At 44.3% G+C, this 26,958-nt stretch overlaps 1 protein-coding gene across 1 annotated transcript; it reads left to right on the forward strand.

Moving 5' to 3' along the window:
* Positions 615-2,380, forward strand: LGALS16 (lectin, galactoside-binding, soluble, 16). The gene is given in 4 exon segments (NM_001285650.1): positions 615-645; positions 1,019-1,098; positions 1,492-1,699; positions 2,254-2,380. Coding segments are annotated over 4 exon segments (414 nt in total). The 5' UTR covers positions 615-633; the 3' UTR covers positions 2,368-2,380.

The following is a 26,958-nucleotide window of genomic DNA, read 5'->3' on the forward strand; positions in this document are numbered from 1 at the left end:
CGGTGTTCATTGGAAGGACTGATGCTAAAGCTGAAACTCTAATACTTTGGCCACCTCATGTGAAGAGGTGACTTATTAGAAAAGGCCCTTTTGCTAGGAGGGATTGGGGGCAGGAGGAGAAGGGGACGACAGAGGATGAGATGGCTGGATGGCATCACCGACTCGATGGACATGAGTTTGAGTGAACTCCTGGAGTTGGTGAGGGACAGGGAGGCCTGGAGTGCTGCGATTCATGGATTCCCAAAGAGTCGGACACAACTGAGTGACTGAACTGAACTGAACTGAGTACAGTTTGAACCCACTTCTTGGGTCCTTGGAGAAGCCCACCACCTGGATGAGAGACTAAGCTCTGCCACTGTTAAGCCTTCTTCAAAGTGTAACCTCTGCTAGACCCAATCTTCTTACACATAGAATATCTGATGACCATAATCCCAAAATAGTTGTTAGTAAAGCAATCAAAGGTGGACTGAACATACTTTTGATGTCATGAATTTCAGAAGAATAGAGGGCAGGGCTCAATAGCCTGAGTGAAAGGGTCAGGAGTGACTCAGCTCCTAATTGCATTTATAGGGTGCCTTCTCTAGACAGACACACACACAGTTTCAACAGGGTAGAAAGGCCTAGCTGGAGACGATGGACTCCTTGGTATGAAGGATGGGAGGAAGGAATCTGATTACCTCGGCTGCTGGTGCCGGGTCACCTTGACACAAATCATTGCGTGAATGCTGGTAGAGAATGGGAAAGAGTGTGTGTGTGTGAGTGGGAATCACTGGATTTTCATTATTGTATGTCCTTTTGCACATTGTTTCTCTGGGTTTGGAAGTGTTTGTGTATAACATATGTAACTGTGCCTCTGAGTGCATGTCTGGACTCGGATTAATGTCTCCTTGTTGGAGGTATACTAATGTCTCTTAGCTGTGGGAGGAGATCACGTTTTGTGTCCTGATTCTGCTTGGGCAACGATGTGGGGGAGAGGACAGTGGCTCTTCATTCACTGACGCATCCGTCTCTTCCATAGCCGAACCCCTACCAGCAGTCTGTTTCCCTGACTGTGTGTTACATAGTGAAGATCAAGGCAAACCTTCTGTCTCCTTTTGGGTGAGTAGAGGCCAGTTTATGTCTGACGGAGGGTGAAGCACAAGGGGAGAGTGTTAGCATGTCATGGGGACACTCATTGGAAAGAGCTTGATCTTCTTGAATCATTGGAATAAGCTGAGGTGTCTCATGCAAAAGTGTGAGATTACACTCCAGGAGGGTTTCCTTCCTCTGTGTGTCTGTGTGTGTGTGTGGTGGGGTGGGATAGGGGGAGGCAGGGGAGGAAAAGAGAGAGAGATAGCAAAGTGTGAAAGGTATAAATAGTTTGAGAAAGAGGGTATGGCGAAGGGGAAGGAAGGAGGTGGGGAGAGAGAAAAAAGGTCTGCGGTTGTTCCTGAGGAAGTTGTTGTCTGCAGTAAATGCCTGCCTGCAGGAGCTGTCCTCTTGTCTTTGCAGGAAGAACCCAGAGCTTCAGGTGGATTTCGGCACGGGTACTGGGCAAGGTGGCGACATTCCATTCCGTTTCTGGTACTGCGATGGCATCGTGGTGATGAACACTTTAAAGGACGGGAGTTGGGGGAAGGAACAGAAACTGCATACTGACGCTTTCGTGCCAGGCCAGCCATTTGAGCTGCAGTTCTTGGTGCTGGAGAATGAATACCAGGTGTGTGAGCCCTCCAGGTGTGGGGTGCTGTGGCTGTGTCAGGCCTGCCATGGAGAAACACGCAGAGAGTCCAACTCTGATGTGATCGCAAGAGACCAATTTTTTTTTTTTGTTTTGTACTTTAACACATGTGCTTTTAAAAATTGAAATGTCATTGATTTCCCTTACTGTGTGAGTCTCAGGTGCACAGCAGAGTGATTGAGCACCTTGTCCTCGCATAGCATAGGCCTCTATACTCAGGATCTTGTGTGCTGTACAATTAGAGATTCTGCGGTGAACTCCACACAGCTCTTCCTGTATCAGACAGTCAGCAGTGTGGAGGGAGACATGCAGGCCCCCTGCCCTCAGGGTAAAGCAGGGTTGGCAGCTCTGGAGGCGAGGAAGTGGACATGGAGGATGATTCCTATAGCAGTGTCTTGGCAGGATGTCCAGGAGGAGAATTTCTGCTTTGCTTTTACAGAGTAAAGAAATTTTACAGGAGGCAATGAAAATAGGAAAGGGAAAGGGGAGGCCTAATTGTTCTGAGCTCACAAGAAATATATCTCCTTCCTTAGGTGTTTGTGAATAGCAAGCCCATCTGCCAGTTTGCCCACCGCCTGCCCCTACAGTCTGTGAAAATGCTGGATGTGAGGGGAGATATCGTGCTGACTTCAGTGGATACGTTATAAGGGGCAGAAGATCTTCCAGGGAAGATATCCATCTCGTTACACTCTACTATAATATGCAGGATCATGGCCACTCCCAGAAGATGCCAGGATGTCCCCCTGCCCTCACACTTATGCCAGTGATAATAAAAGATTCCTGATATGAACTAGGACTTGGCTCTTGCTTGTAGGGAAGACATCAAGGGCAGATTTGGCACAAAGAGAAAGTCGTCCCAGGTGTGGAATGGGGAGTGTGGTTTGGGAAGGGCCGAGTTGGCTGAAATGTCAAGGGCTCTCCCTGAAGCAGAGACAGAGTGAGTCTCAAGATGTCGTGAAGAAGGTGGTCAGGTTTGGGGTTGTTTAAGGAAGGGATACGACTTTATATGTGAGCCTCTTTTGACTTGTTTTTTTCATTCCTCAAATATTTATTGGTCCCTGTATTTGTGAGGGTTCCCCTGAGAGACTGGTGTGCGTGTGTGTGTGTGTGTGTGTGTGTGTGTGTGTGTGTGTGTGTGTACACATGTACACGCAGAGGAATTTGGTTATGGAGACTGACGAGTCCCAAGATGTTCAATGATGTAGTTCTAGTCTGAGTCTGGAAGCCCGAGACCCAGGGAGAGCCAGCGTTTCAGTTCCATTCTGAAGGCAGGAAGAATCCTCCCTTCTCTGGGCCGGTGAGATTTTTGTTCTGTTTAGGTCTTGAGATGATGGGGGAGCCCATCCACACGAGGGAGGGCAGTCTGCTTTACTCAGTCTGTGGATTCAGATGTTAATCTCATCCCAGGAACACTGTCACAGACACACTGAAAATCACATATAACCCAACACCTGACCACACAATAGCCCAGTCGAGATGACACAGAAGATTAACCATTACAGCTCCTTTCTGTAACTTACCTTTATATGTGCCAGACAGTCCGTGTGAACCCTATGTGATGGTGAGAGGGCTAGAGAATGGTGCTGTTGGCAAAAGGAACTTGATACTGATAAGTCAAGGATAAAGTCAGCCTGGTGGGGTGTCTGGAACTCAGGAGCTGAATGTCAGGTGTTCGGGCAGATACAACATAAACCACGGTGCGTGGCTTTCCTGGTTTCTGTCCCCTCTCGCTTAGGAACATCTGGCAGCTTTCAGGGGTTATGAAGTGTGATGTAGGAGGCTGCACCCAGACCCTTCCGGACCCCTCCAGCCTGGAGGTCTGCTAGAGACATAGGACCTAAGGAATCCCTCAGTCTCTGAGTGCCTACCATTTCCTAGACACTCCATATATAAAAGGAGGCTGCTTGCTTTTGTCCTCTTCAGGCCCTCTGAGCCTTCTTCCCTATTTCTATACCTTGACAATGAACAGCCTGTAGAGGAAAGGAAGAAACCAATTCTTGTAGAGTGGTGTAAAAAAAGAATACAGTGCTTAAGACAAAATCTAACCAAGGAGGTGCCAGACTTCCACACCGAAAATGACAAAACACCATTGATAGAGATTACAGACGAGCAACCTCAATAATGAAGAGACATCCCATGTTTATGGGTGGAGGACAATATTGTTAATACCGTTAATTCTAAATATGTCATCCAGTGTGGTTTGAGAGATTCAGTGCATCCTCTGTGAGAATGCCAGTGGCTTCTGTGTACAGAATGGAAAACAGATCCTAAAATTCACATGGAACAGAAAGGGACACCATACAGCCAAGAGAGTCTGAACAAAGAATAGGTTTGGAGGATTCCCACAACTCGGTTTCAAAACTTAATACAAACTTTGCTACGAGCTCTAAGGAAGAAAGTACAGCCTACAGGAGCAGATGGATAATAGAAGCAGAGTGATGGAAATTCTAAGAGAGTCAGAAAGAACCCCTACAGATTAAAAACTTTACATAAGTGAAGAATGCATTTGATGAACCCATTATCTAGATTAGCTATAGCTGGGAAAGAATCTCAGAGATTGAGGATATGTCAATAGAAACTTCGAAAACTGAAGAAAAGAAAAAAGACTGGAAAGATATTGAATATCAAACAACTCTGGCACAGGTACAGAAAGCGTAGCATGTGCTTAATGGGAGAAGTAGATGCAGAAGAGAGATAGGAACAGGAGAGATATTTGAAGTAATAATATCTGAGAATTTCCCACATTTATGCCAAATACCAGAACCACAGACAAAAAGAAGCCAGAGGGAAAAAGCAGCTACCCACATAGGAACAAAAATAAGAATTATATCAAACGTCTCCTTAGAAACCATGCAAACACGAGGAGAGTGGAGTGAAAGTTGAGAGAAATTTGGTGCAACCGTCATGGGGACCAGTATGGCGATCTCTCTAAAAATTGAGAATGTGATTGTCATATGATCCAGCAGTTTTACTTCTGGATACTCCTCAAAGGAAATGAAGACCCCACCCCAACTCAAAAAAATATACTGTAGTGGCCCCTTGGAAACAGGGGTTATGTTCCAAGACCCACAGGGGATGCCTGAAACCCTGGATAGAACCAGATCCTACATGTGTGCATATAGTTAACCCTTGAGCAAGGGAAAGCCGCTGGGGGACTTGTTGCAGAGAATCAAGTCACCTGAAGCTGGAAGGAATAAATTCCCCCTCAGTCCAGAGTTTACAATAGATACCAGTCAATAACTCTATAGATTCTCCCAATTACTTTCTTGTCCCTCCCCCTTTGGACAAGCACTGACTGGATTCTCAACAGTGCTGTCCACCTTCTTGAAATGACACGCATTCCCCTTGATAATTTCGATGCGTATGCATCCCACACATAGGGCTTCCCTTTCCCTTTATTTCCTTTTCTGTTTAAATACATGTTTTTCACTGGAGTAAATTTTTTTTTAATCAATGACCTTTTTTTCAAGATTTATTTATTTATTTATAGCTGCACTGGGTCTTTGTTGCTGCGTGCGGGCTTTTTCCTATTGTGGGGAGCAGGCGCTGCTCTCTAGTTTTGGTGCAAGAGCTTCTTGTTGCATTGGTTTCTCTTGTTGAGGCTCCCGAGCCCTGGGGCACAGGCTCAAGAGATTGGGGCCCAGGCTTAGCTGTCCTGTGGCATGTGGGATCTTCCCAGACCAGGGTTCAAACCTGTGTCCCCTGCATTGGCAGGCAGATTCTTTCCCAGGGAAGCCCTGCAGTGAGTTGTTTTCTTTTTTATATTTTTACATCCTCAGTTCTTGAGTTTCAGATGTTAGAGAATAATGCAAGAATGGTATTTCAGAAAGGGTCCTCCCTTTCTGAGACTTTGTCCCCGGCACGTGCCAGTGATTAAGCTAAAGGTTTCACATATACTAGCTCATCTGTTCCTGAGAACATCCTAGGAAGGAGGCCTTTCTGATAATCCTCCTTGTGCCAAGGAAGCTAAGACCGGGGAAGTTTAATGAATCTTAAGGTCTCACTGTATTCATCCCTATGTGTAACAAAAAGGTATATAAACAAACCTGAAAAATAAAGAAATCGGATCAGTTTCTGGAAAGACTGATTCCCCCGTGTCGTTTCTTTCTCGCTCCCCGTCTTCCTGGCTGAATTCCCATCTGAAATGTGGGTACTCACCAAGCCTGCTAATTCTGCCTGGGCTTCTGAGATCGAACTAGGGAGGCCTCAGTGCCTCCTCTCCTTTGGGAGAATGGAAAGACGCCTGTGGCCTACGTAGGTGGTGATTGGTACTCCATGTAAACCAGTTATTCAGCCTCTTTTCTCCACTAATTCTCCTACTACATTATCTGTTTCTAATCTCCCTCTATATCTGTAATTAAATAAGTTTTCTCCAGGACGCCAGCTCTGTCCCCACCTTTGAATTACCCTGGATCCACCGGGGCTGGACCCTGGCAGTCCAGTGTGGGTTCCCACACAAAGCTGCAATTGGTTGTTTGTTCTAAGGATGTTTATTGTATATCAAGCCCCTGCCTGGCTTTGTGCAAAATGCATGGGAGAAATTAAAGAGAGAAAATGACCAAGTCAGCACTTGAAATTTTCAATTAAAGGCAGAGTTAGAGAACCATAGAAAACTGACCTTAAAGAATCTTTTTCCTGTATCCAAACAATTACAAGCTTTTTTTCCAATTTTTGTGGTCAGAAACCTAGGTCTTTCTGTTTGGAAATGAGTTGTCAGCATTTTAGACTGAGGAAGACAGAATTTATTGTTAGAACAAGCACAGTTATACACATGGATGCAGTGACCAGACTCTGGTCTTGATGTTCCAGTTACTCATTGCAGAATAAGAAATCTCCTGAGAATACATTGGTTTAAAGCAATGATTTATTATTTCTCCCAGTTTTGCAGGTTTATTGCACTCATATGGGTATCATGTGGCTTTAGTCAGATTATGGTGGAAATCCAGTTTAATTTAAATCTACTTTTAATTGGGTTATTGATATGGTTAAATATTGAGTCTAACATATTGCTACTTGTTTTCTATTTGCCTCAGCTATTGTTCCCACCTTCCCTTTTTCTCTGCAATCTTTTATTGTGTTTTTAATAAAGATTATTTTATTATTTTATTATTTAATATAAATTTATTTATTTTAATTGGAGGTTAATTACTTTACAATATTGTATTGGTTTTGCCATACATCAACATGCCATCTTTTAAATTATCAAGTTTGATAATCATTTTATCTTCTTGGTTGGCTGTTTTGCTAAAAATCTTTATTTTGTCATTTTAGTGGTTCTTCAGGATTTTTAGTGTACATGTTTAACGTACACAATCTACCTCAAATGATATACCACCTTACAAGCAGTATAATAGCATATTGTCATTCCTCTCCTCTAACATATGCTCATTCCCATGTGTTTTATTTTTGTTTTTTCTTTGTAATTGGAGGATAATTGCTTCACAGTGTTGTGTTGGTTTCTGCTGTGCAACAACGTGAATCAGTCCCAAGTATACGCAGAAGCCCCTCCCTCCCTTCTGAGCCTGTCCCCCTGCGCACCCCGGGCCTCTAGGTCATCACAGAGCTCCGAGCTGAGTTCCCTGGGTTATACAGCAACTTCCCAGTGCTATCTCAGCCTGTCACTTTATTTTTATATGTTATAAGCTCTGCAATGCATTGTTATAATTTCTCTTTCACAATTATATTTTCCAATGTAACACCCATTTCCATTGTTCTTCATTCTTTTGTGTAACTCCAGATTTCCAACTGGTATCCTTTTCCTTCTGCCTGAAGGATGTACTGTAACATTTCTCTAGAAGGGGTTTGTTACTGATGACCTTTTCTGAAAAAGTCAAGGTTTCCCCATTGCCTTTGAAAGATATCTTCCCTAGATTGAAAAAGTACACTTCAGATTCTGTTGGAGAATTCAAAGGTAATCTGTGCATCAGATGATATCCAGGGAGTTTTCTGGAACATTGTAGTGGTAGCTGTGATTATGTTTTCAAAGTCTTTATCAGTTAGAGAGAAATTCTGGAGTATTTATATGAAAAATTTAGTATGACTGAGATTTATTTTAAAATCCCCCCCCATAAGTGGGAGGAATAATGAAACAAGAATATTCATAGTTAAAGTGGAAGAGTACATACATAGGCATTATTTCTATGATTTTTTCTTGTGAGAATTAATCAAGGGAAAACCTCACTAAAATGAAGTTGGGCAGCCAGAAGAGGGAGCGCTTACCCACGTGCCACTGGCTGTCATCACAGATCCCAGCAGGAAGAGATGTACCTCAGCTCTCTGGCAAAAGTGACCTTACTTTACAACCCCCAGCAGGAAGAAGAAAGATTTTCTCTCTGCCTGGAAACAGCTCAGCCAATGAAAATACACTGTACTTTAAACTCTCAGTTTCCTCCAATGGACTTTTTGTTTATACCAGCTCCTCGAAACTTCCCTTTTCCTCAGGAAGAGTTTCCTTTCCTTTAAAAAAAAAAAAATATACATATATGTATATATATATATGTATATATTTTTTGTCATGCCATATGGCATGTGGGACCTTGGTTTCCTGATTAATGATCATACCCATTCCCCTGCATTGGAAACTCAGAGTGCTAACCACTGGACCTCCAGGGAAGTCCCTCTTTCTTTCCTTTTTTTTTCTTTTTTTAATTACTTACTTGGTCGTGCCAGGTCAGTTAGCACAGCATTGCGTTCCAAGGGGACAAGAAGTTTTGAATAGAGACATTAATCAGAAACTTGGTAAGGAGACTTGGTTTTAGAGGAATTCGGTTTCAATCCCTGCTCCTGCTTTAACTTCCCCTGAATCTTTGAGGAAACAAGACAACACTTGCTTTAGCTAATTCTTGCTGAAACAGATCATGGTCCTGCCTCAATCTGAGGAATTGACCCTGCTTTGGGATCTTCCGTGTTCCAAGTACTGGATCGCAGTCTTTCATGGTTTAAGGTTTTTAGTCCCTTGGTCCACAGACCCAATTATGAGAAAGTGGAAGAGGGATGACTGGAAATTTAATAAGTTTCGGGAAGCAGATCTCATTCCCTGAGGAAAGAAGGAGAAGAATCCTGAAGAACAGGGCTGGCCTGGGCACTTCTGGGGAGACTTGTTTTAAGCTTGATAGGCAGCTGTCTAATTTTATCTAAGTAGGTCTAACTTTGTAATCTGGCCATTAAGATATAAAACACGTACGACTACTGCACATACATGTCCTTTTTCTGCTAAAATCTAATCTAAAGCAATTGTCTAGTACTATTCATGATACAAAATCTAGTGGTTTATTCTGAGAGGCTGTAGCTTAAGCTCTATCATTTGTTACTACTGTTTTTGTTTATTTTATGTATTTTTGGCTGTGCTGGGCCTTCACTGTGGCTCTTGGGCTCTCTCTAGTTGCAGTGAGCACGGGCTGCTCTCTCGTTGCAGAGCTTGGCTGCAGAGCTTGGCTCAGTAGTGTGGCACCCGGGCTTAGTTGCCCCATGGCATGTGGAATCTTCCAGGACCAGGAATCGAACCCGAGTCCCTTACATTGGCAGGCGGATTCCGACTGAGCCACCAGGGAAGTCCTGTTACTACTCTTCTGAAGTAAGAGAAAGATGTTATTGTTACCTTGAGACTCTAATGCTGTAGTTGGGCAGCTGCTGGCAGATATTGTTTTGAGAATTGATGGCGGTATCCTTGATCCTGATACACTTCAGAAAATTCAGGTTCACAATAATAACAGGCATTTGTCTGAAACCATGTCCACAAGGGCTATCCAGCTTTGTTATGATTTCTAAATGTATTTTTTCCTTAATGGTTAAAGCAGATGTACAGAATGACTTCCGCATACCTCAAAATATGAACATTTCTTCTGACATTTCCTGTTTTGATTACAGATCTTTTGCTGTGTCCAAATATTTGCCCCTTGGTGCCAGGGTGGTTGGTCCATCATGTGCTGTGGTGCTAAGCCTCCTTTTTGTTTCCTATATTTTTTTGCCTAGCTATCCACATTGGGAGAAAACTGATCAGACATAGTGAACAAACTCAGAGGCATTTAATGAGAGAGAAAGAGTTGTATTGGATTAATTATAATTACCCATATGCATATTTTAACTATTGAGTGACCCAAAAATTCAAATAATAACGGCATGGGTAGAAATGATACCTGTGGGTGAAGTCAGAGCCAATTCTGCATCTGGAGCAAAAAGGCACGTAAGCTGATCTTAGCCCGGTTAGATCTGGGAGAATACCTGAGGATGGGGGTAGAGCAGAGGGTGCTCTGTGATGAAAGGGGCAGGGGCGATGACGGGAGGTGGGTGCCGGGCACCTCGGGTGGGGCCGGGGGACAGCAGTGTTCCTCTAGGAGAGCCTGTGGAGGCCGTGGGAGGGGTGGTCCCGGCACACTTACCTGTCCTCATTCTACAGCACAGGCCGTGCAGGACAGACGGCTGGTCGTCCTCACAGGGCATTTTGGAGGATTCCACCTCACAGTTTGAGCTCCCATCTTGATGGCTGTTTGTCTTCACAGCTTGGCCACAGGGCACTCCAAAATGAAAGGGGGTGTCTGAGTTCTCATCAGGCCCAGTGTGGGAATCCACCTGCACTTGTGGATTCCTGCTGATGGGCAAAGCACACAGCGTGTTGAACAGGTCTCTTCCTTGTGTGGGAACCCACGCTGGACACACACACACCCCTCCTCTCCCAGCTCCTCCCTCGTGGAAGGCCGGCCTTCCTGGGGGTGCTGTCACCCTTCTTCCCAGGGACCTGCTTCCTCAGCTCACCCTGCCCAGGGAGGCGGGATGCCCTGGTCCTTGGCCCAAGGTTCAGGCTGAGCAGCAGTCAGTGGCCTGGGCCTGCATCTGCTGGATGTCCTATGTCCCTTGGTAAAGAGGCAAAGCCCTGAGCCTTCTCCCGGCCCCCGAGACCTGCCAGCAGTCCTGCGCCTGCACTGTGTGCCCCTGACGCTGGTTACACGCTTGAACGTCACTCACGTGTGAAGTGGGCGTCCCCCCACACACTCGAGTATTCTCACTCCTCCTCCACCTCCACCCCCATGGGCTGTATATAACGTACCCACCTGAAAGAGACTGCAGGTTTCCCTTTGATTGTCAATGAAGATCTGAGAATCAAGGACACATCCCGTGTGTACGGGACCTGCCAAGGGAGATGAGAGTGGATGAGGAGCAAGGCCAGGTGTGGGCTCCCGCCCTACAGTGGTTCCCAGGGCTGCACCAGGTTAAACATCAAAGGGCAAACTCTTATCCCCCATCTCCCTACTTCACCAGAGTTAGGTCCCTGTTCCTTTGAAGAGTTGTGAGGGTCATAGGCAAGAGCCAAGGGTTCAAGGACTTGAACTTCAGTCTCTTCCCTCCCCATGCAGAGGGCACAGGTTTGATCCCTGGTCAGGGCACTAAGATCCTGCATGCCACGTGGTGTGACTGAACGAGAGACTGGGAGAAAGAGAGACGGACAGGAGCATGGATTCAAGAGCCAGCTTCCTGGATTCAAGTCCTAATTCTGTCCCTGACTAGCAGTGAGATCTTAGATCCATTAGTTGAATTCTCCCTGCCTCAGTTTCCTCAGTACAAGGAGGATTATCAGGAATTCCTACTTTCCAGGGTGTTCCAGGAATAGATGAGCTAGTATACGTAAAGTCTTTAGGCTAATCCCTGGCACGTGCAGGGGTGACCTGTCAGAAGAGGGAAGACCCTTTCTGGAACAGCACCCTTTGATTACCATCTGATATCTGAAACTCTGAAGACAAGACTTGAGGATATAAAAATACAAAAAATTCACTCCAGGGAGGAGCGTTGTTTAAAATGAAAGGGAAATAATGGAAGGGGAGGCCCCTGTGTGGGATGCGTGTGCATCAGAGTCATCAAGGGGAACGCATGTCCTTGCAAGAACTTGTACAGCGTTGTTGAGAACCCAGTCAGTCGGTGCTTGTCCACAGGATGTGTGGCAGGAGAGTAACTGGGAGAATCTACAAGTTACTGACTGATTTCTACTGTAAACTCTGAACTGGGGCTGAGTTATTTCCTTCCAGCTTCAGGTGGTTCGATTCTCTGAGACCATGTCCCCCCGCAGCCCTTCCCCAGGACCCAGGGTCTGCTCACCTCCTCCTGTGAGGCAGAGGGAAGGGCTGGCTTGGGGAGGAGACCCGAGGTGGAGTGAGCGGCCCTGCGTGTGGACCCAGACTGGAGACGCGGTGCCCTCCGGCCTGGCCTGAGGCCACATTCTCTCACTCTTCTTGAGAAGAGGCATCTAAGGAGCCCCTCGCTCTGCTCTCGTTAATGCTCAGAGATGAGTTCCAGGTAACTCACAGTCGGCAGGGCCACCAGTTCAGGATCCCCTCTGACACACATGGAAAGACCCATGGGCACTTAAACAGTCACTGCTGTGTCGGGACGAACCCACACGTGTGCACAAAGCCACACACGTACTCAGAGATCGACACCCAGTCACAGATTTCTTACACACACATGCACACACAGTCACACAGACATGCAGCTCCCCGTGCCACACATACCTCCCACATTCTCACTCACCGTACATGCACAGCTGTGCTCCCCTCTTACACACAGACTCATGAAGACAGATCTATAATCTCAGCCCCTTGCACTCATGCACTCACTCCCTCATCCCAGTCAGTGCTCCACCCCCCCCCCCGGCCCCCCCGCTCCCGCAAAGTGACAGTCTCTTGGTAGAGTTCACTCTCAGTCACATACCATCAAACGCTATTGCACTGGTCCCGGCTCCACACGATTCCCACAAGGATTCCACATAATAGATCCTCAGGGAATCTCTCTTCTACACACTCACAACTCTCAGGACAACATTCCAGTAGAAATGCACATTTTCATCTGACACAATTTCCTGCCTCTTCCTCCTCCCTTTATCTGACCCGGGATCACTGAAGGCTGTGTCTTTTCAGCTCACCCGTTGCTCTGACATTGTTATGTCTTCCTGAGGGCAGCTCTTCCAAACTGTGTCTAGTTTTGTGTGTGAATGTCTTGGAGTTGCAGAATACAGGTGAATCCTGGCAGCCCTGGCCTCTGGCTTTGTTCCTGTTTGTAAGCCTCAGAGTTACCCAGCAGGGTGAAGGGGGATGTCAGAAGCAGATGCAGTCCCAAGGATGTCCTTGAGCAGGGCATGTCTGTGGCACGGCAGGGATTGCGGTGAGGGTAATGCCAGGGAGGAGGGAGTAGCTGGGGAAACACAGGAATAAAGGTGATGGAGCGAGGGGGTGGCTGGGTCTAAAGTCCAGCCTTCGTGCCACTTACCAGGTCTTTACCCCACAGACAGAATCTACTCAAAAGGTGCACATTGTTATAATTTTCTCAATGGCAAAGAATGGATGATCCTGGCTCAAAAGACATGAACTTCCCAAAGGCTTCCAAGCAAGACAGCATTTGGGGTGAGAGCTGTAGGATGCATGACTTCTTTCTGATTGGTTGCTGGTGAGGTAATGGTGGTGTTTCAGGAATCTTTTTTTTTCCAATGTACTGGCTGTGCTGGGTCTTCCTTGCTACCTGAGTTTTTGCTCTACGTTTCGCAGAGCAGGGGCTACTTTCTAGTCTCAGCACACTGGCTTCTCATTGTGGTGGCTTCTCTCGTTGCAGAGCACATGCTCTAGGGTGCATGGGCCTCAGGAGTTGTGGCTCCAAGGCTCTAGAGCGTGGGCTGAGTAGTTGTGGCACACCAGCTTAGTTGCTCCATGGCGGGTGGGATCTTCCTGGAGTAGGGATCAAGCCCACATCTCCTGCATGGGCAGGTGGATTGTTTACTACTGAGCCACTGGGGAAGCCCTGTTTCAGAAATTTAATCATCAACCTTCTGGTTCCAACCACTTGCTTGTGGTCTGTGTGTAGTCATCATCCTTTACTTGAGTCAAGGTGTTAATTTCTATAGAACAACTCAGAGACACACGTCACATTGTTTTATGTATCACGAGGAGGAACTAGGATTCTGTTTACCGCTGAACTATTGTTTAAGCCATCATTACTTTTCTTGCTCCTCCTATTTTTTCCTGCATTCCCTCACTTCCCGAATTAGTAACTGTTTGAGTCTGCTCTTTGGAACTCAGGGAAGGCCTAGGAAGGAAACTAAAGCCCTTTTCAACAAACAAGAAACAGGGGTTACAGAGGCTGTGTGTGTATCTTGGAGGGGTCTGCAGTGGCCTGCTTGGTTCCAACACTGCCCCCTTTTCTTTGACACTCCTCAATCCCGAAGTGGGACAAGAGAAGGAATAAAGTTTTGAATAGAGAGGTCTGTTATGAACTTGGCAGGGAACTTGGTTTTAGGAGGGCTTGGTTTCCCTGAGAATAAGTCCTCACATCTGCAGATTCTACGAAAGTCCTGACTGATCCTCAGCTGACCTCAAATCCTTCCCAGGTGGCGCAGTGGTAAAGAGACCACCAGCCAGTGCAGGAGACCCGGGTTCGATCCCTGGGTTGGAAAGATCCCCTGGAGGAGGAAAAGGCAACCCATTCCAGTATACTTGCCTGGAGAACTCCACGGACAGAGGAGCCTGGGTTTGACATAAAATTGTAGGACTCTGGCTCAGAAAAGTTGAAGTAGTTATCCTTGTTCCTACCACATCCACTAAGCAAGTTTGACTCAGAATCCTAGAGATTATATGTAAGACAAATAAGGAAGGCTCTGGAAGGTGGAGAGAAAAAGATGGTGCAGCTGGGGACCCTGAGCCCCCGAAGCCTCATAATGTTCCCCGATGACTCCTCAGTTTTCTGCTTGTCTCTTCTGTCCCAGACTGGATACTACAGTAGCTGGAAGTGTGTAAACTAAACCATTAACCATTAAATGCCCAAGGGGATGAAGAGAGAGGATTATACTCCTGAAATCATGCTTCCTGTTTAATTTGGGGGCCTAGTGTCCCCTGCTGGATGCTGATCGCCCCTCCAGGTCACCTCCCAGTACACACACAGGCACGGGCACAGGAATCTGCATGGATGTCAGGATGATTCATGTACACGCAACAGTTTGTTGTTCAATCGCTCAGTCGTGTCCAACTCTTTGCGACCCCGTGGACCGCAACACACCAGGCTTCCCTGTCCATACCATCTCCCAGAGCTTGCTCAAACTCACATCCATTGGGTTGGTGATGTCATCCAACCATCTCATGCTCTGTCATCCCCTTCTCCTCCTGCCTTCAGCCTTTCTCAGCATCAGGGTCTTTTCCAATGAGTCGGCTCTTTGCATTACGTGACCAAAATATTGGAGCTTCAGCATCAGGCCTTCCAATGAATATTCAGGATTGATTTCCTTTAGGAATTGACTGGTTTGATCTCCTTGCCATCCATGGGGCTGTCAAAAACCTTCTCCAACACCACAGTTTGAATGCACCAATTCTTTGGCGCTAGGTGTTCTTTATGGTCCAACTCTCACATCCATATATGACTACATGCAACAGTAAATACAAGATAAAGTTTGTTATCCATACAGTAAATAGTAAAGGGATTCCCCAAGGAGACAGCTCAGTTGGTGGGGAGTGAAGTCAGAGCACAGTGGGGCAGGAGGCTTTGGCTTTATTGGTGAGGAGGTGGGTCCAGACTCTGCGTTTATGAAGGGCCAGAAGTGCCTCTATTTGAAATTCCCCTGGTGTACACTTCGGCTTTGTTAATATGGTCCCCAGAGGTAGCAGGGATTAAGCAGGAAAAGAACAGGGAGACTGCCCAGGTCCCGACATTAGAGATGTTTGTAAATGTAGGGACTTCCTGGTGGTCCAGTGGTCAAGACTGTGCTTCCACTGCAGGGGGCACAGGTTCGACCCCTGGTTGGGGAACCAAGATCCCACATACCTCTTGGTGGAGCAGCAAAAAAAAAGAAAAGAAGATGTTTATAAATGTAGACAGCGTAAACATTATTGCACTTTGCCTGCATACCAGCACTCTCAGGCCTTCCCGCAGCTTAGAAGCTCTCCACCGTCCATCTTTGTCGCTGTCAGAGCAGCTCAGGCCAGACCTGAGTTATTTCTGCTCATCTTTCCATCACAGCTGTTCCCACACCTTGTTGCAGTCCTTTAATGGACTGGAACCTGGTGGTCCGGAGTCGATGATCAGAAAGTGAAAGAGGCTAATATTCCCTGGTTTACGCAGAGAAAGAAAAAGCCTAGCACTGGGCTTGCACTGCTCACGAAGGCACAGGGCGCCCTCTCAAGGAGGTCTTGAAAGCCCAGGCAGGGGAGTGAGCTTGGCAAGATTCCACGCTCTAGAGAATTAGCCGGAGGGAGAGAGAGAGAGAGAGAAAGAGAGAGAGAGAGAGAAAGAAAGACATGGGGACCCAAGCCTCTGGTGGAGGCAAGGGTGCTTTAATGATTGTTCCATGAGTATATATAGGCTGTTGTACAAGGAATTTCTTTCTACAGTGATAACGATGAGAAAACCAAATGTACAGCAAATGTTACCAAGGGAACAAGGGACTAACAGTGGTCATAAGGTCAGAAAAGAATCCCTATCTCAAGAAAGAGGGTTCTGAGGGGCGGTCCTAAGATGGCGGAGGAATAGGATGGGGAGACCACTTTCTCCCTCACAAATTCCTCAAAAGAACATTTCAACACTGAGCAAACTCCACAAAACAACTTCTGAATGCTGGCAGAGGACATCAGGCACCCAGAAAGGCAGATCATTGTCTTCAAAAACAGGTAGGAAAAAATACAAAAGACGAAAAAAGAGACAAAGGAGGTGGGGAGGGAGCTCCGTCCCGGGAAGGGAAGCCGGTCCCAGGAAGGGAATTTTAAGAAGAGAGGTTTCCAAACACCAGGAAACACTCTCCCTGCCGCGTCTGTGGCGAGCCTTGGAAGCACAGAGGGCAACATAACAGGAAGGAAAAATAAATAAATAATCAAAACCAACAGATTACAAGCCCGACAGTAACTCCCCGAGTGGAAAAGCAGCACAGACGCCTGCATCCGCCACTAACAAGTGGGGGCAGGGCAGGGAGGCGCGGGAGGCGCCGGCTGCAGAGCTTTGTAAGAATCGGGCAGGAACGCCCTGCGCGTAACCAGAACGATCTAACTTGGGCTAGCAAACCAGACTGTGGGATAGCTACCAGGCAAAAAGCTCGAACATAAGACACTGCCAGGACCGAGCACAGAACAAAGGACGGAGCGGAAAAAGCCGGCTGCAGACCATCCCCCGCCGGGGACTGGCAGCCAGAGCCGTAAGGGCTGGAAAGGGGCAATCGCAGCCCCGGAGAGACTTTACCTACCAAACAAGCAGGCTTCTTTGCTAAGACTTCTGGGGGTGCTGGACAGTCACCATCTGCCTCACAAGGGGCGCCAGCGGTCCACCCAGAAAGCTGAGCAGCAGAGGCAGGAAAGGCGACAGGTCGCAGTGACCGCGCTCGCCAAACTCCTGAGATACTCGGACCTGGGAAGGGCACAAAACGCAGTCCCAAGCGAATCTGTGCCTCTGAGGGCTACCTGAGCGCTGAACCTGAGCGGCTTAGACCGGGGACATGCACGCAGCCTAGGGCCGGCCTCAGGCGGTTCCCGGCTGAGCATCGTAGAGCCGGAGCGGTTTGTGCGCCGTGAGCAGGGACAGGCCCAGCGGGGCTGAGACCCTGTGTGCACACGACAGTGCTATTTGTTTGCAGCATCCCTCCCTCCCCACAGCGCGACTGAACAAGTGAGCCTAATAAAACAAAAAAAGTGTCTACCACAACCCCCGCCGTGTCAGGACCGAAATCAGACACTGAAGAGACCAGCAAACAGAAGAAATTAAACAGAGGGAACTGCCTTGGAAGTGATCCCACACTGCCCACAACACCAGAGAAAGGGCCAGATATATCTTTACTATTTTTACAATCATTCTTTTTTTTTTCTTTTTTGTTTTTGTTTTTGTTGATGCTGTTGTGGGGTTGTTTTTTCTTTTCTTTTTCTTCTTTTTTTCCCCTAACTTTAAAAAATTGTTAAGTCCTCTATTTCTCCTCTAATTTTTATTTCTATAACCTACTATTACCTCTCAAAAAAAAAAAGACTTTTTTAAAGCAAACACCATATACAGTCTTTGTGTGGTTGTTGTTGGTGTTTGTTTTTTTTTAATAATTCTTGTGGTTTGTTTTTTTTCTGCTTTGTTTTCCTGTTTTTTTTTCTTTTTCCCTTCTTCTTCTTTTCTTTAATATTGTATTTTTGAAAATCCAACTTCTACTCTAGATTTTTAATCTTTGCTTTTTGTTTTTTGTTGTCAATTTTATACATTTAAAAACCCAAACTTCACTACCCAATTTTACCTGAGAGCGAGATTACTGGCTTGACCACTGTCTCTTCCTTTGGACTCTCCTTTTTCTCCACCAGGTGGCCTCTGTCTCTTCCCTCCCCCTTCTCTTCTCTATCCAACTCTGTGAATCTCTGTGTGCTCCAGATGGTGGAGAACACCTAAGGAACTGGTTACTGGCTGGATTTCTCTCTCTCCTTTTCATTTCCCTCTTTTATCCTCCTGGCCACCTCTGTCTACTTCCTCCCTCTCCTCTTCCCTGTGTAACTCCGTGAACACCTCTGAGCGGTCCAGACTGTGGAGTGCACATAAGGAAGTGACTACTGGCTAGCTTGCTCTCTCTGCTTTTGATCTCACCACATCTCATTCCAGTCACCTCTAAAAACCCCTTCCCTCTTCTCTTCTCCATGTAACTCAGTGAACCTCTCTGGGTGTCCCTCAATGTGGAGAAACTTTTCATCTTTAACCTAGATGTTTTATCATTGGTGCTGTATAGATGGAGAAGTCTAGAGGCTACTGTAAAAATAAAACTGAAAACCAGAAGCAGCAGGCTTAAGTCCAAAGCCTGAGAACATCAGAGAACTCCTGAATTCAGGGAACATTAATCAATAGGAGCTCATCAAATGCCTCCATACCTACACTGGAACCAAGCTCCACCCAAGGGCCGACAAGTTCCAGAGCAAGACATACCACGCAAATTCTCCAGCAACATAGGAACATACCCCTGAGCTTCAATATACAGGCAGCTCAAAGTTACTCCAAAACCATTGACTTCTCATAACCCATTACTGGTCACTCCATTGCACTCCAGAGAGAAGAAACCCAGCTCCCACCCACCAGAACTCCAACACAAGCCTCCCTAACCAGGGAACCTTGACAAGCCACTGATACAACCCCACCCACAGTGAGGAAGCTCCATAATAAAGAGAACTCCACAAATTCCCAGAATATAGAAAGGCCACCCCAAACACAGCAATAAAACCAAGATGAAGAGACAGAGGAATACTCAGCAGGTAAACGAACAGGAAAAATGACCACCAAACCAAACAAAAGAGGAAGAGATAGGGAATCCTCCTGAGAAAGAATTCCAAATATTGATAGTGAAAATGATCCAAAATCTTGAAATCAAAATGGAATCACAGATAAATAGCCTGGAGACAAGGATTGAGAAGATGCAAGAAAGGTTTAACAAGGACCTAGACGAAATAAAAAAGAATCAATATATAATGAATAAGGCAATAAATGAGATCAGAAACACTCTGGAGGCAACAAAAAGTAGAATAACGGAGGCAGAAGATAGGATTAGCGAAATAGAAGATAGACTGGTAGAAATAAGTGAATCAGAGAGGAAAAAAGAAAAACGAATTAAAAGAAATGAGGACAATCTCAGAGACCTCCAGGACAATATGAAATGCTCCAACATTCGAATTATAGGAGTCCCAGAAGAAGAAGACAAAAAGAAAGACCATGAGAAAATCCTTGAGGAGATAATAGTTGAAAACTTCCCTAAAATGGGGAAGGAAATAATCACCCAAGTCCAAGAAACCCAGAGAGTTCCAAATAGGATAAACCCAAGGCGAAACACCCCAAGACACATATTAATCAAATTAACAAAGATCAGACACAAAGAACGAATATTAAAAGCAGCAAGGGAAAAACAACAAATAACACACAAGGGGATTCCCATAAGGATAACAGCTGATCTTTCAATAGAAACTCTTCAGGCCAGGAGGGAATGGCAAGACATACTCAAAGTGATGAAAGAAAATAACCTACAGCCCAGATTACTGTACCCAGCAAGGATCTCATTCAAATACGAAGGAGAAATCAAAAGCTTTACAGACAAGCAAAAGCTGAGAGAGTTCAGCACCACCAAACCAGCTCTCCAACAAATGCTAAAGGATATTCTCTAGACAGGAAACACGAAAAGGGTGTATAAACCCGAACCCAAAACAATAAAGTAAATGGCACCGGGATCATACTTATCAATAATTACCTTAAACGTAAATGGGTTGAATGCCCCAACCAAAAGGCAAAGACTGGCTGAATGGATACAAAAACAAGACCCCTCTATATGCTGCTTACAAGAGACCCACCTCAAAACAAGGGACACATACAGACTGAAAGTGAAGGGCTGGAAAAAGATATTCCATGCAAATAGAGACCAAAAGAAAGCAGGAGTGGCAATACTCATATCCGATAAAATAGACTTTAAAACAAAGGCTGTGAAAAGAGACAAAGGCCACTACATAATGATCAAAGGATCAATCCAAGAAGAAGATATAACAATTATAAATATATATGCACCCAATATAGGAGCACCACAATATGTAAGACAAATGCTAACAAGTATGAAAGGGGAAATTAACGATAACACAATAATAGCGGGAGACTTTAATACTCCACTTACACCTATGGACAGATCAACTAAACAGAAAATTAACAAAGAAATGCAAACTTTAAATGATACAATAGACCAGTTAGACCTAATTGATATCTATAGGACATTTCACCCCAAAACAATGAATTTCACCTTTTTCTCAAGTGCTCATGGAACCTTCTCCAGGATAGATCACATCTCTGGCCATACATCTAACCTTGATAAATTTAAAAACATCAAAATCATCCCAAGCATCTTTTCTGACCATAATGCATTAAGATTAGATCTCAGTTACTGGAGAAAAACTATTAAAAATTCCAACATATGGAGGCTGAGCAACACGCTTCTGAATAACCAACAAATCACAGAAGAAATCAAAAAAGAAATCAAAATATGCATAGAAACGAATGAAAATGAAAACACAACAACCCCAAACCTGTGGGACACTATAAAAGCAGTGCTAAGAGGAAAGTTCATAGCAATACAGACATACCTGCAGAAACAAGAAAAAAGTCAAATAAATAACCTAACTCTACACCTAAAGCAACTAGAAAAGGAAGAAATGGAGAACCACAGAGTGAGTAGAAGGAAAGAATCTTAAAAATTAGGGCAGAAATAAATGCAAAAGAAACAAAAGAGACCACAGCAAAAATCAACAAAGCCAAAAGCTGGTTCTTTGAAAGGATAAATAAAATTGACAAACCATTAGCCAGACACATCAAGAAGCAAAGAGAGAAAAATCAAATCAATAAAATTAGAAATGAAAATGGAGAGATCACAACAGACAACTCAGAAATACAAAGGATCATAAGAGACTACTATCAGCAGTTACATGCCAATAAAATGGACAACGTGGAAGAAATGGACAAATTCTTAGAAAAGTACAACTTTCCTAAACTGAACCAGGAAGAAATAGAAAATCTTAACAGACCCATCACAAGCATGGAAATTGAAACTGTAATCAGAAATCTTCCAGCAAACAAAAGCCCAGGTCCAGATGGCTTCACAGCTGAATTCTACCAAAAATTTAGAGAAGAGCTAACACCTATCCTACTCAAACACTTCCAGAAAATTGCAGAGGAAGGTAAACTTCCAAACGCATTCTATGAGGCCACCATCACCCTAATACCAAAACCTGACAAAGATACTACAGAAAAAGGAAACTACAGGCCAATATCACTGATGAACATAGATGCAAAAATCCTCAACAAAATTCTAGCAATCAGAATCCAACAACACATTGGAGAGTTCATACACCATGACCAAGTGGGCTTTATCCCAGGGATGCAAGGATTTTCCAATATCTGCAAATCAATCAATGGAATTCACCACATTAACAAATTGAAAAATAAAAGCCATATGATTATCTCAAGAGATGCAGAGAAGGCCTTTGACAAAATTCAACATCCATTTATGATAAAAACTCTCCAGAAAGCAGGAATAGAAGGAACATACCTCAACATAATAAAAGCTATATATGACAAACCCACAGCAAACATTATCCTCAATGGTGAAAAATGGAAAGCATTTCCCCTAAGCCAGGAACAAGACAAGGGTGCCCACTTTCACCGCTACTATTCAACATAGTTCTGGAAGTTTTGGCCACAGCAATCAGAGCAGAAAAAGAAATAAAAGGAATCCAAATTGGAAAGGAAGAAGTCAAACTCTCACTGTTTGCAGATGACATGATCCTCTACATAGAAAGCCCTAAAGGCTCCACCAGAAAATTACTAGAGCTAATCAGTGAATATAGTAAAGTTGCAGGATATAAAATCAACATACAGAAATCCCTTGCATTCCTATACACTAATAATGAGAAAGTAGAAAAAGAAATTAAGGAAACAATTCCATTCACCATTGCAACGAAAAGAATAAAATACTTAGGAATATATCTACCTAAAGAAACTAAAGACCTATATATAGAAAACTATAAAACACTGATGAAAGAAATCAAAGAGGACACTAATAGATGGAGAAATATACCATGTTCATGGATTGGAAGAATCAATATAGTGAAAATGAGTATACTACCCAAAGCAATCTACAGATTCAATGCAATCCCTATCAAGCTACCAGCCATATTTTTTCACAGAACTAGAACAAATAATTTCAAGATTTGTATGGAAAAACAAAAAACCTCGAGTAGCCAAAGCAATCTTGAGAAAGAAGGATGGGACTGGAGGAATTAACTTGCCTGACTTCAGGCTCTACTATAAAGCCACAGTCATCAAGACAGTATGGTATTGGCACAAAGACAGAAATATAGATCAATGGAACAAAATAGAAAGCCCAGAGATAAATCCACACACATGTGGAGACCTTATCTTTGACAAAGGAGGCAAGAATATACAATGGAGTAAAGACAATCTCTTTAACAAGTGGTGCTGGGAAAACTGGTCAACCACTTGTAAAAGAATGAAACTAGATCACTTTCTAACACCGCACACAAAAATAAACTCAAAATGGATTAAAGATCTAAATGTAAGACCAGAAACTATAAAACTCCTTGAGGAGAATATAGGCAAAACACTCTCCGACATAATCACAGCAGGATCCTCTATGATCCACCTCCCAGAATTCTGGAAATAAAAGCAAAAATAAACAAATGGGATCTAATTAAAATTAAAAGCTTCTGCACAACAAAGGAAAATATAAGCAAGGTGAAAAGACAGCCTTCTGAATGGGAGAAAACAATAGCAAATGAAGCAACTGACAAACAACTAATCTCAGAAATATACAAGCAACTTATGCAGCTCAATTCCAGAAAAATAAATGACCCAATCCAAAAATGGGCCAAGGAACTAAATAGACATTTCTCCAAAGAAGACATACAGATGGCTAACAAACACATGAAAAGATGGTCAACATCACTCATTATTAGAGAAATGCAAATCGAAACCACAATGAGGTACCACTTCACACCAGTCCGAATGTCTGCGATCCAAAAGTCTGCAAGCAATAAATGCTGGAGAGGGTGTGGAGAAAAGGGAACCCTCCTGCACTGTTGGAGGGAATGCAAACTAGTACAGCCACTATGGAGAACAGTGTGGAGATTCCTTAAAAAATTGCAAATAGAACTGCCTTATGACCCAGCAATCCCACTGCTGGGCATACACACCAAGGAAATCAGAATTGAAAGAGACACATGTACCCCAATGTTCATCACAGCACTGTTTATAATAGCCAGGACATGGAAACAACCTAGATGTCCATCAGCAGATGAATGGATAAGAAAGCTGTGGTACATATACACAATGGAGTATTACTCAGCCATTAAAAAGAATACATTTGAATCAGTTCTAATGAGATGGATGAAACTGGAGCTGATTATACAGAGTGAAGTAAGCCAGAAAGAAAAACACCAATACAGTATACTAACACATATATATGGAATTTAGAAAGATGGCAATGATGACCCTGCATGCAAGACAGCAAAAGAGACACAGGTGTGTAGAGTGGACATTTGGACGCAGAGGGAGAGGGAGAGGGTGGGATGATTTGTGAGAATGGCATTGAAACATGTATACTATCATGTAAGGAACGAATCGCCAGTCTATGTCCGATGCAGGATACAGGATGCTTGGGGCTGGTGCACGGGGATGACCCAGAGAGATGTTATGGGGAGGGAGGTGGGAGGGGGGTTCATGTTTGGGAACGCATGTACACCCGTGGTGGATTCATGTCAATGTATGGCAAAACCAATACAGTATTGTAAAGTAAAATAAAGTTAAAAAAAAAAAGATAAATAAATAAATAAAAAAGAAAGAGGGTTCTGATTAAGCAGTTTTGTCATAAGGAGAATGTTTACTGAAAGAGATTCATGCATCTCTCATCCTATGACCTCAGGCCTGGGAGCGGCATGCCATTCCCGCCTTTCTGTTGTCAGACACTGATAAGGAACAGAGGATTTATGAGAAACAGCACGTAGGAATCCTCCTGTTCAACATTCCCTGTCAGTATGTGCTCTGTCCACAAGTCCTATTGGCTCTGCTTTAAAAGTCTTCAAGGATGGAGCACCGCTCATCACCTGACAGCTCAGTGAAGCCAGAGATTGTATCTGATACCTTACTGTTGCGTTCCCATGTCCCTCCCTGATCCATATTCATACATGACCACAGGGAAAATCTCAGCTGTTTCTTCAGAATCTCTTTATGATTAGATAACCTAAAGAGAAGTAAATAGAGCAGTATTTCATGTTTAAAATTTAGTCAGAATAAGGAAGATAAAATTCTGGTGAATGCACACTGAGATATCTGATCTTAGGATTTAACACCAAAAGTATTTAGCAACCATGTCAACTTTGCTGTTATGCCAAGACAGTAAGAAATGTTAAACAATATAAAAAGTAATGTGTGTAATGCACAACGATGAGGAAACTGCAAATCGTATCAACACTGCTGTCAGTTGCTTCATTTTCTAGAAGAAGAGGTGACTGCTTTCCTATGTTTGTCGGGCATTTTCATGTAAGATTGGCGGGAATGATATCTAACACAGGCTTCCAGGGACTTCCCTGTGGGCCCCTGGTTGGGACTCTGTGCTTCCACTGCAGAGGGTACAGGTTCGATTCCTTGTCAGGCAACTAAGATCCCACATACGACAGAGCAACTATCCAGTGGCCACAACTACTGGAGCTCCCCCACCACAGTGAAAGAGTCTGTGCACTGCAAGGAAAGATCCCGTGTGACACAGTATGTTTTAAAAAACACAAGGCTTTGTGAGAATTTAAGCAGTTTTTGTGTGTCTTCAGTGTGTGTGTCTGTGTGAGAGAGAGAGAGAGAGAGATAGCATCTCATTTTCTCACGTGTGTAGCCAATGAGTAACCACCACCACTGTTCCATGCACACAAACTCCCTTGTGCTAACCCTTTATGGTCAGGTTCTCAGCCTAATCCGAAGCCTTGATGAGCACTGAGTTTCATCACTAGAATTTTGTGCTGTCAAGAGTTGAGTCCTACAGTAAGTAACCTGTTGAGATCGACATCTTTCCTTCCTCACAGTACCCTTGAGATTCATTCTGTTTTGTTTTGTTTATTTCTCCCAAGTAACTCTAGGCAGGGTCAGACGTTCTGTTCTATTTATTTTATTTCCTTTTCTTGCCTTATTTTTACTGACTAAAACCTTCAGTAGTAGGTCAGGTAGTAGCCTTTATCAGATGTATCATTTGCAGATATCCTCCCCTGTTTGGTAGGTTATTTTTTCATGTCCTTGATGGTATTGTTTACCATGAAGGAGATGTTTAGTTTGATGTTTATTTTTGCTTAGTTTGCCTCCGATCAGGTGACATAGCTAGAAAGATGCCACTAAGACTGATGTCAGTGAGCATGCTGCCTGTGTTTTCCCCTCGAGTCTTCTGGTTTCAGTCTTAGATTCAAGCTTTTCATCAATTTTGAGTTGATTTTAGTATATGATGTGAGAGAATAGTTTCTTTTTTTGTGTGCCCGACTTTCATAGCTGTTATTGAAGTGACTGTCCTTTCTCCATGGTGTGTTCTTTCTTCCTTTGTCATAAATCAATTATCCATTGACGTGTGGATTTTTTCTGGGCTCTCAATTCTGTTCCATTTTTATGTATCACTCTTTTTTTTTGGTCCAGTTCTGTGCAGTTCCAAATTGGGAAAGGTGTATGTCAAGGCTGTATGTTGTCATCCTGCTTATCTAACTTATATGCAGAGTACATCATGAGAAATGGCCGATTGGATGAAGCACAAGCTGGAATCAAGATTGCAGGCAGAAATATCAATAACCTTAGATATGCAGATGACAACACCCTTATGGCAGAAAGCGAAGAAGAACTAAAGAGCCTCTTGATGAAAGTGAAAGAGGAGAGTGAAAAAGTTGACTGAAAACTCAACATTCAGAAAACTAAGATCAGGGCATCTGGTCCCACCACTTCCTGGCGAATAGATGGGGAAACAGTGACAGACTTTATTTTGAGGGGCTCCAAAATCACTGCAGATGGTGACTGCAGCCATGACATTAAAAGACGCTTGCCCCTTGGAAGAAAAAGCTATGACCAACCTAGACAGCATATTAAAAAGCAGAGACATTACTTTGCCTACAAAGGTCTGTCTAGTCAAGGCTATGGTTTTTCCAGTGGTCATGTATGGATGTGAGAGTTGGATTGTGAAGAAAGCTGAGCGCCGAAGAATTGATGCTTTTGAACTGTGGTGTTGGAGAAGACTCTTGAGAGTCCCTTGGACTGCGAGGAGATCCAAGCAGTCCACCCGAAAGGAGATGAGTCCTGGGTGTTCATTGGAAGGACTGATGCTGAAGCTGAAACCCCAATACTTTGGCCACCTGATGCGAAGGGTCGACTCATTGGAAAAGACCCTGATGCTGGGAGGGATTGGGGGCAGGAGGAGAAGGGGACGACAGAGGAAGAGATGGCTGGATGGCATCACCGACTCAATGGACATGAGTTTGCATAAACTCTGGGAGTTGGTGATGGAGAGGGAGGCCTGGCTGCAGTGATTCATGGGGTCGCAAAGAGTTGGACACGGCTGAACAACTCAACTGAATTGAACCTAAAGAAAAGTAAATAGAGTGGTATTTCATGTTTAAAATTTAATCAGAATAAGGAACAGAAATTTCTGGTGAAACCACGCTGAGGTATCTGATCTTAGGATTTAATGCGAAAGTATTTAGTAGCCGTGTCAA

Source organism: Capra hircus, chromosome 18, assembly GCF_001704415.2.
Source record: "Capra hircus breed San Clemente chromosome 18, ASM170441v1, whole genome shotgun sequence".
NCBI classification, from domain to species: domain Eukaryota; kingdom Metazoa; phylum Chordata; class Mammalia; order Artiodactyla; family Bovidae; genus Capra; species Capra hircus.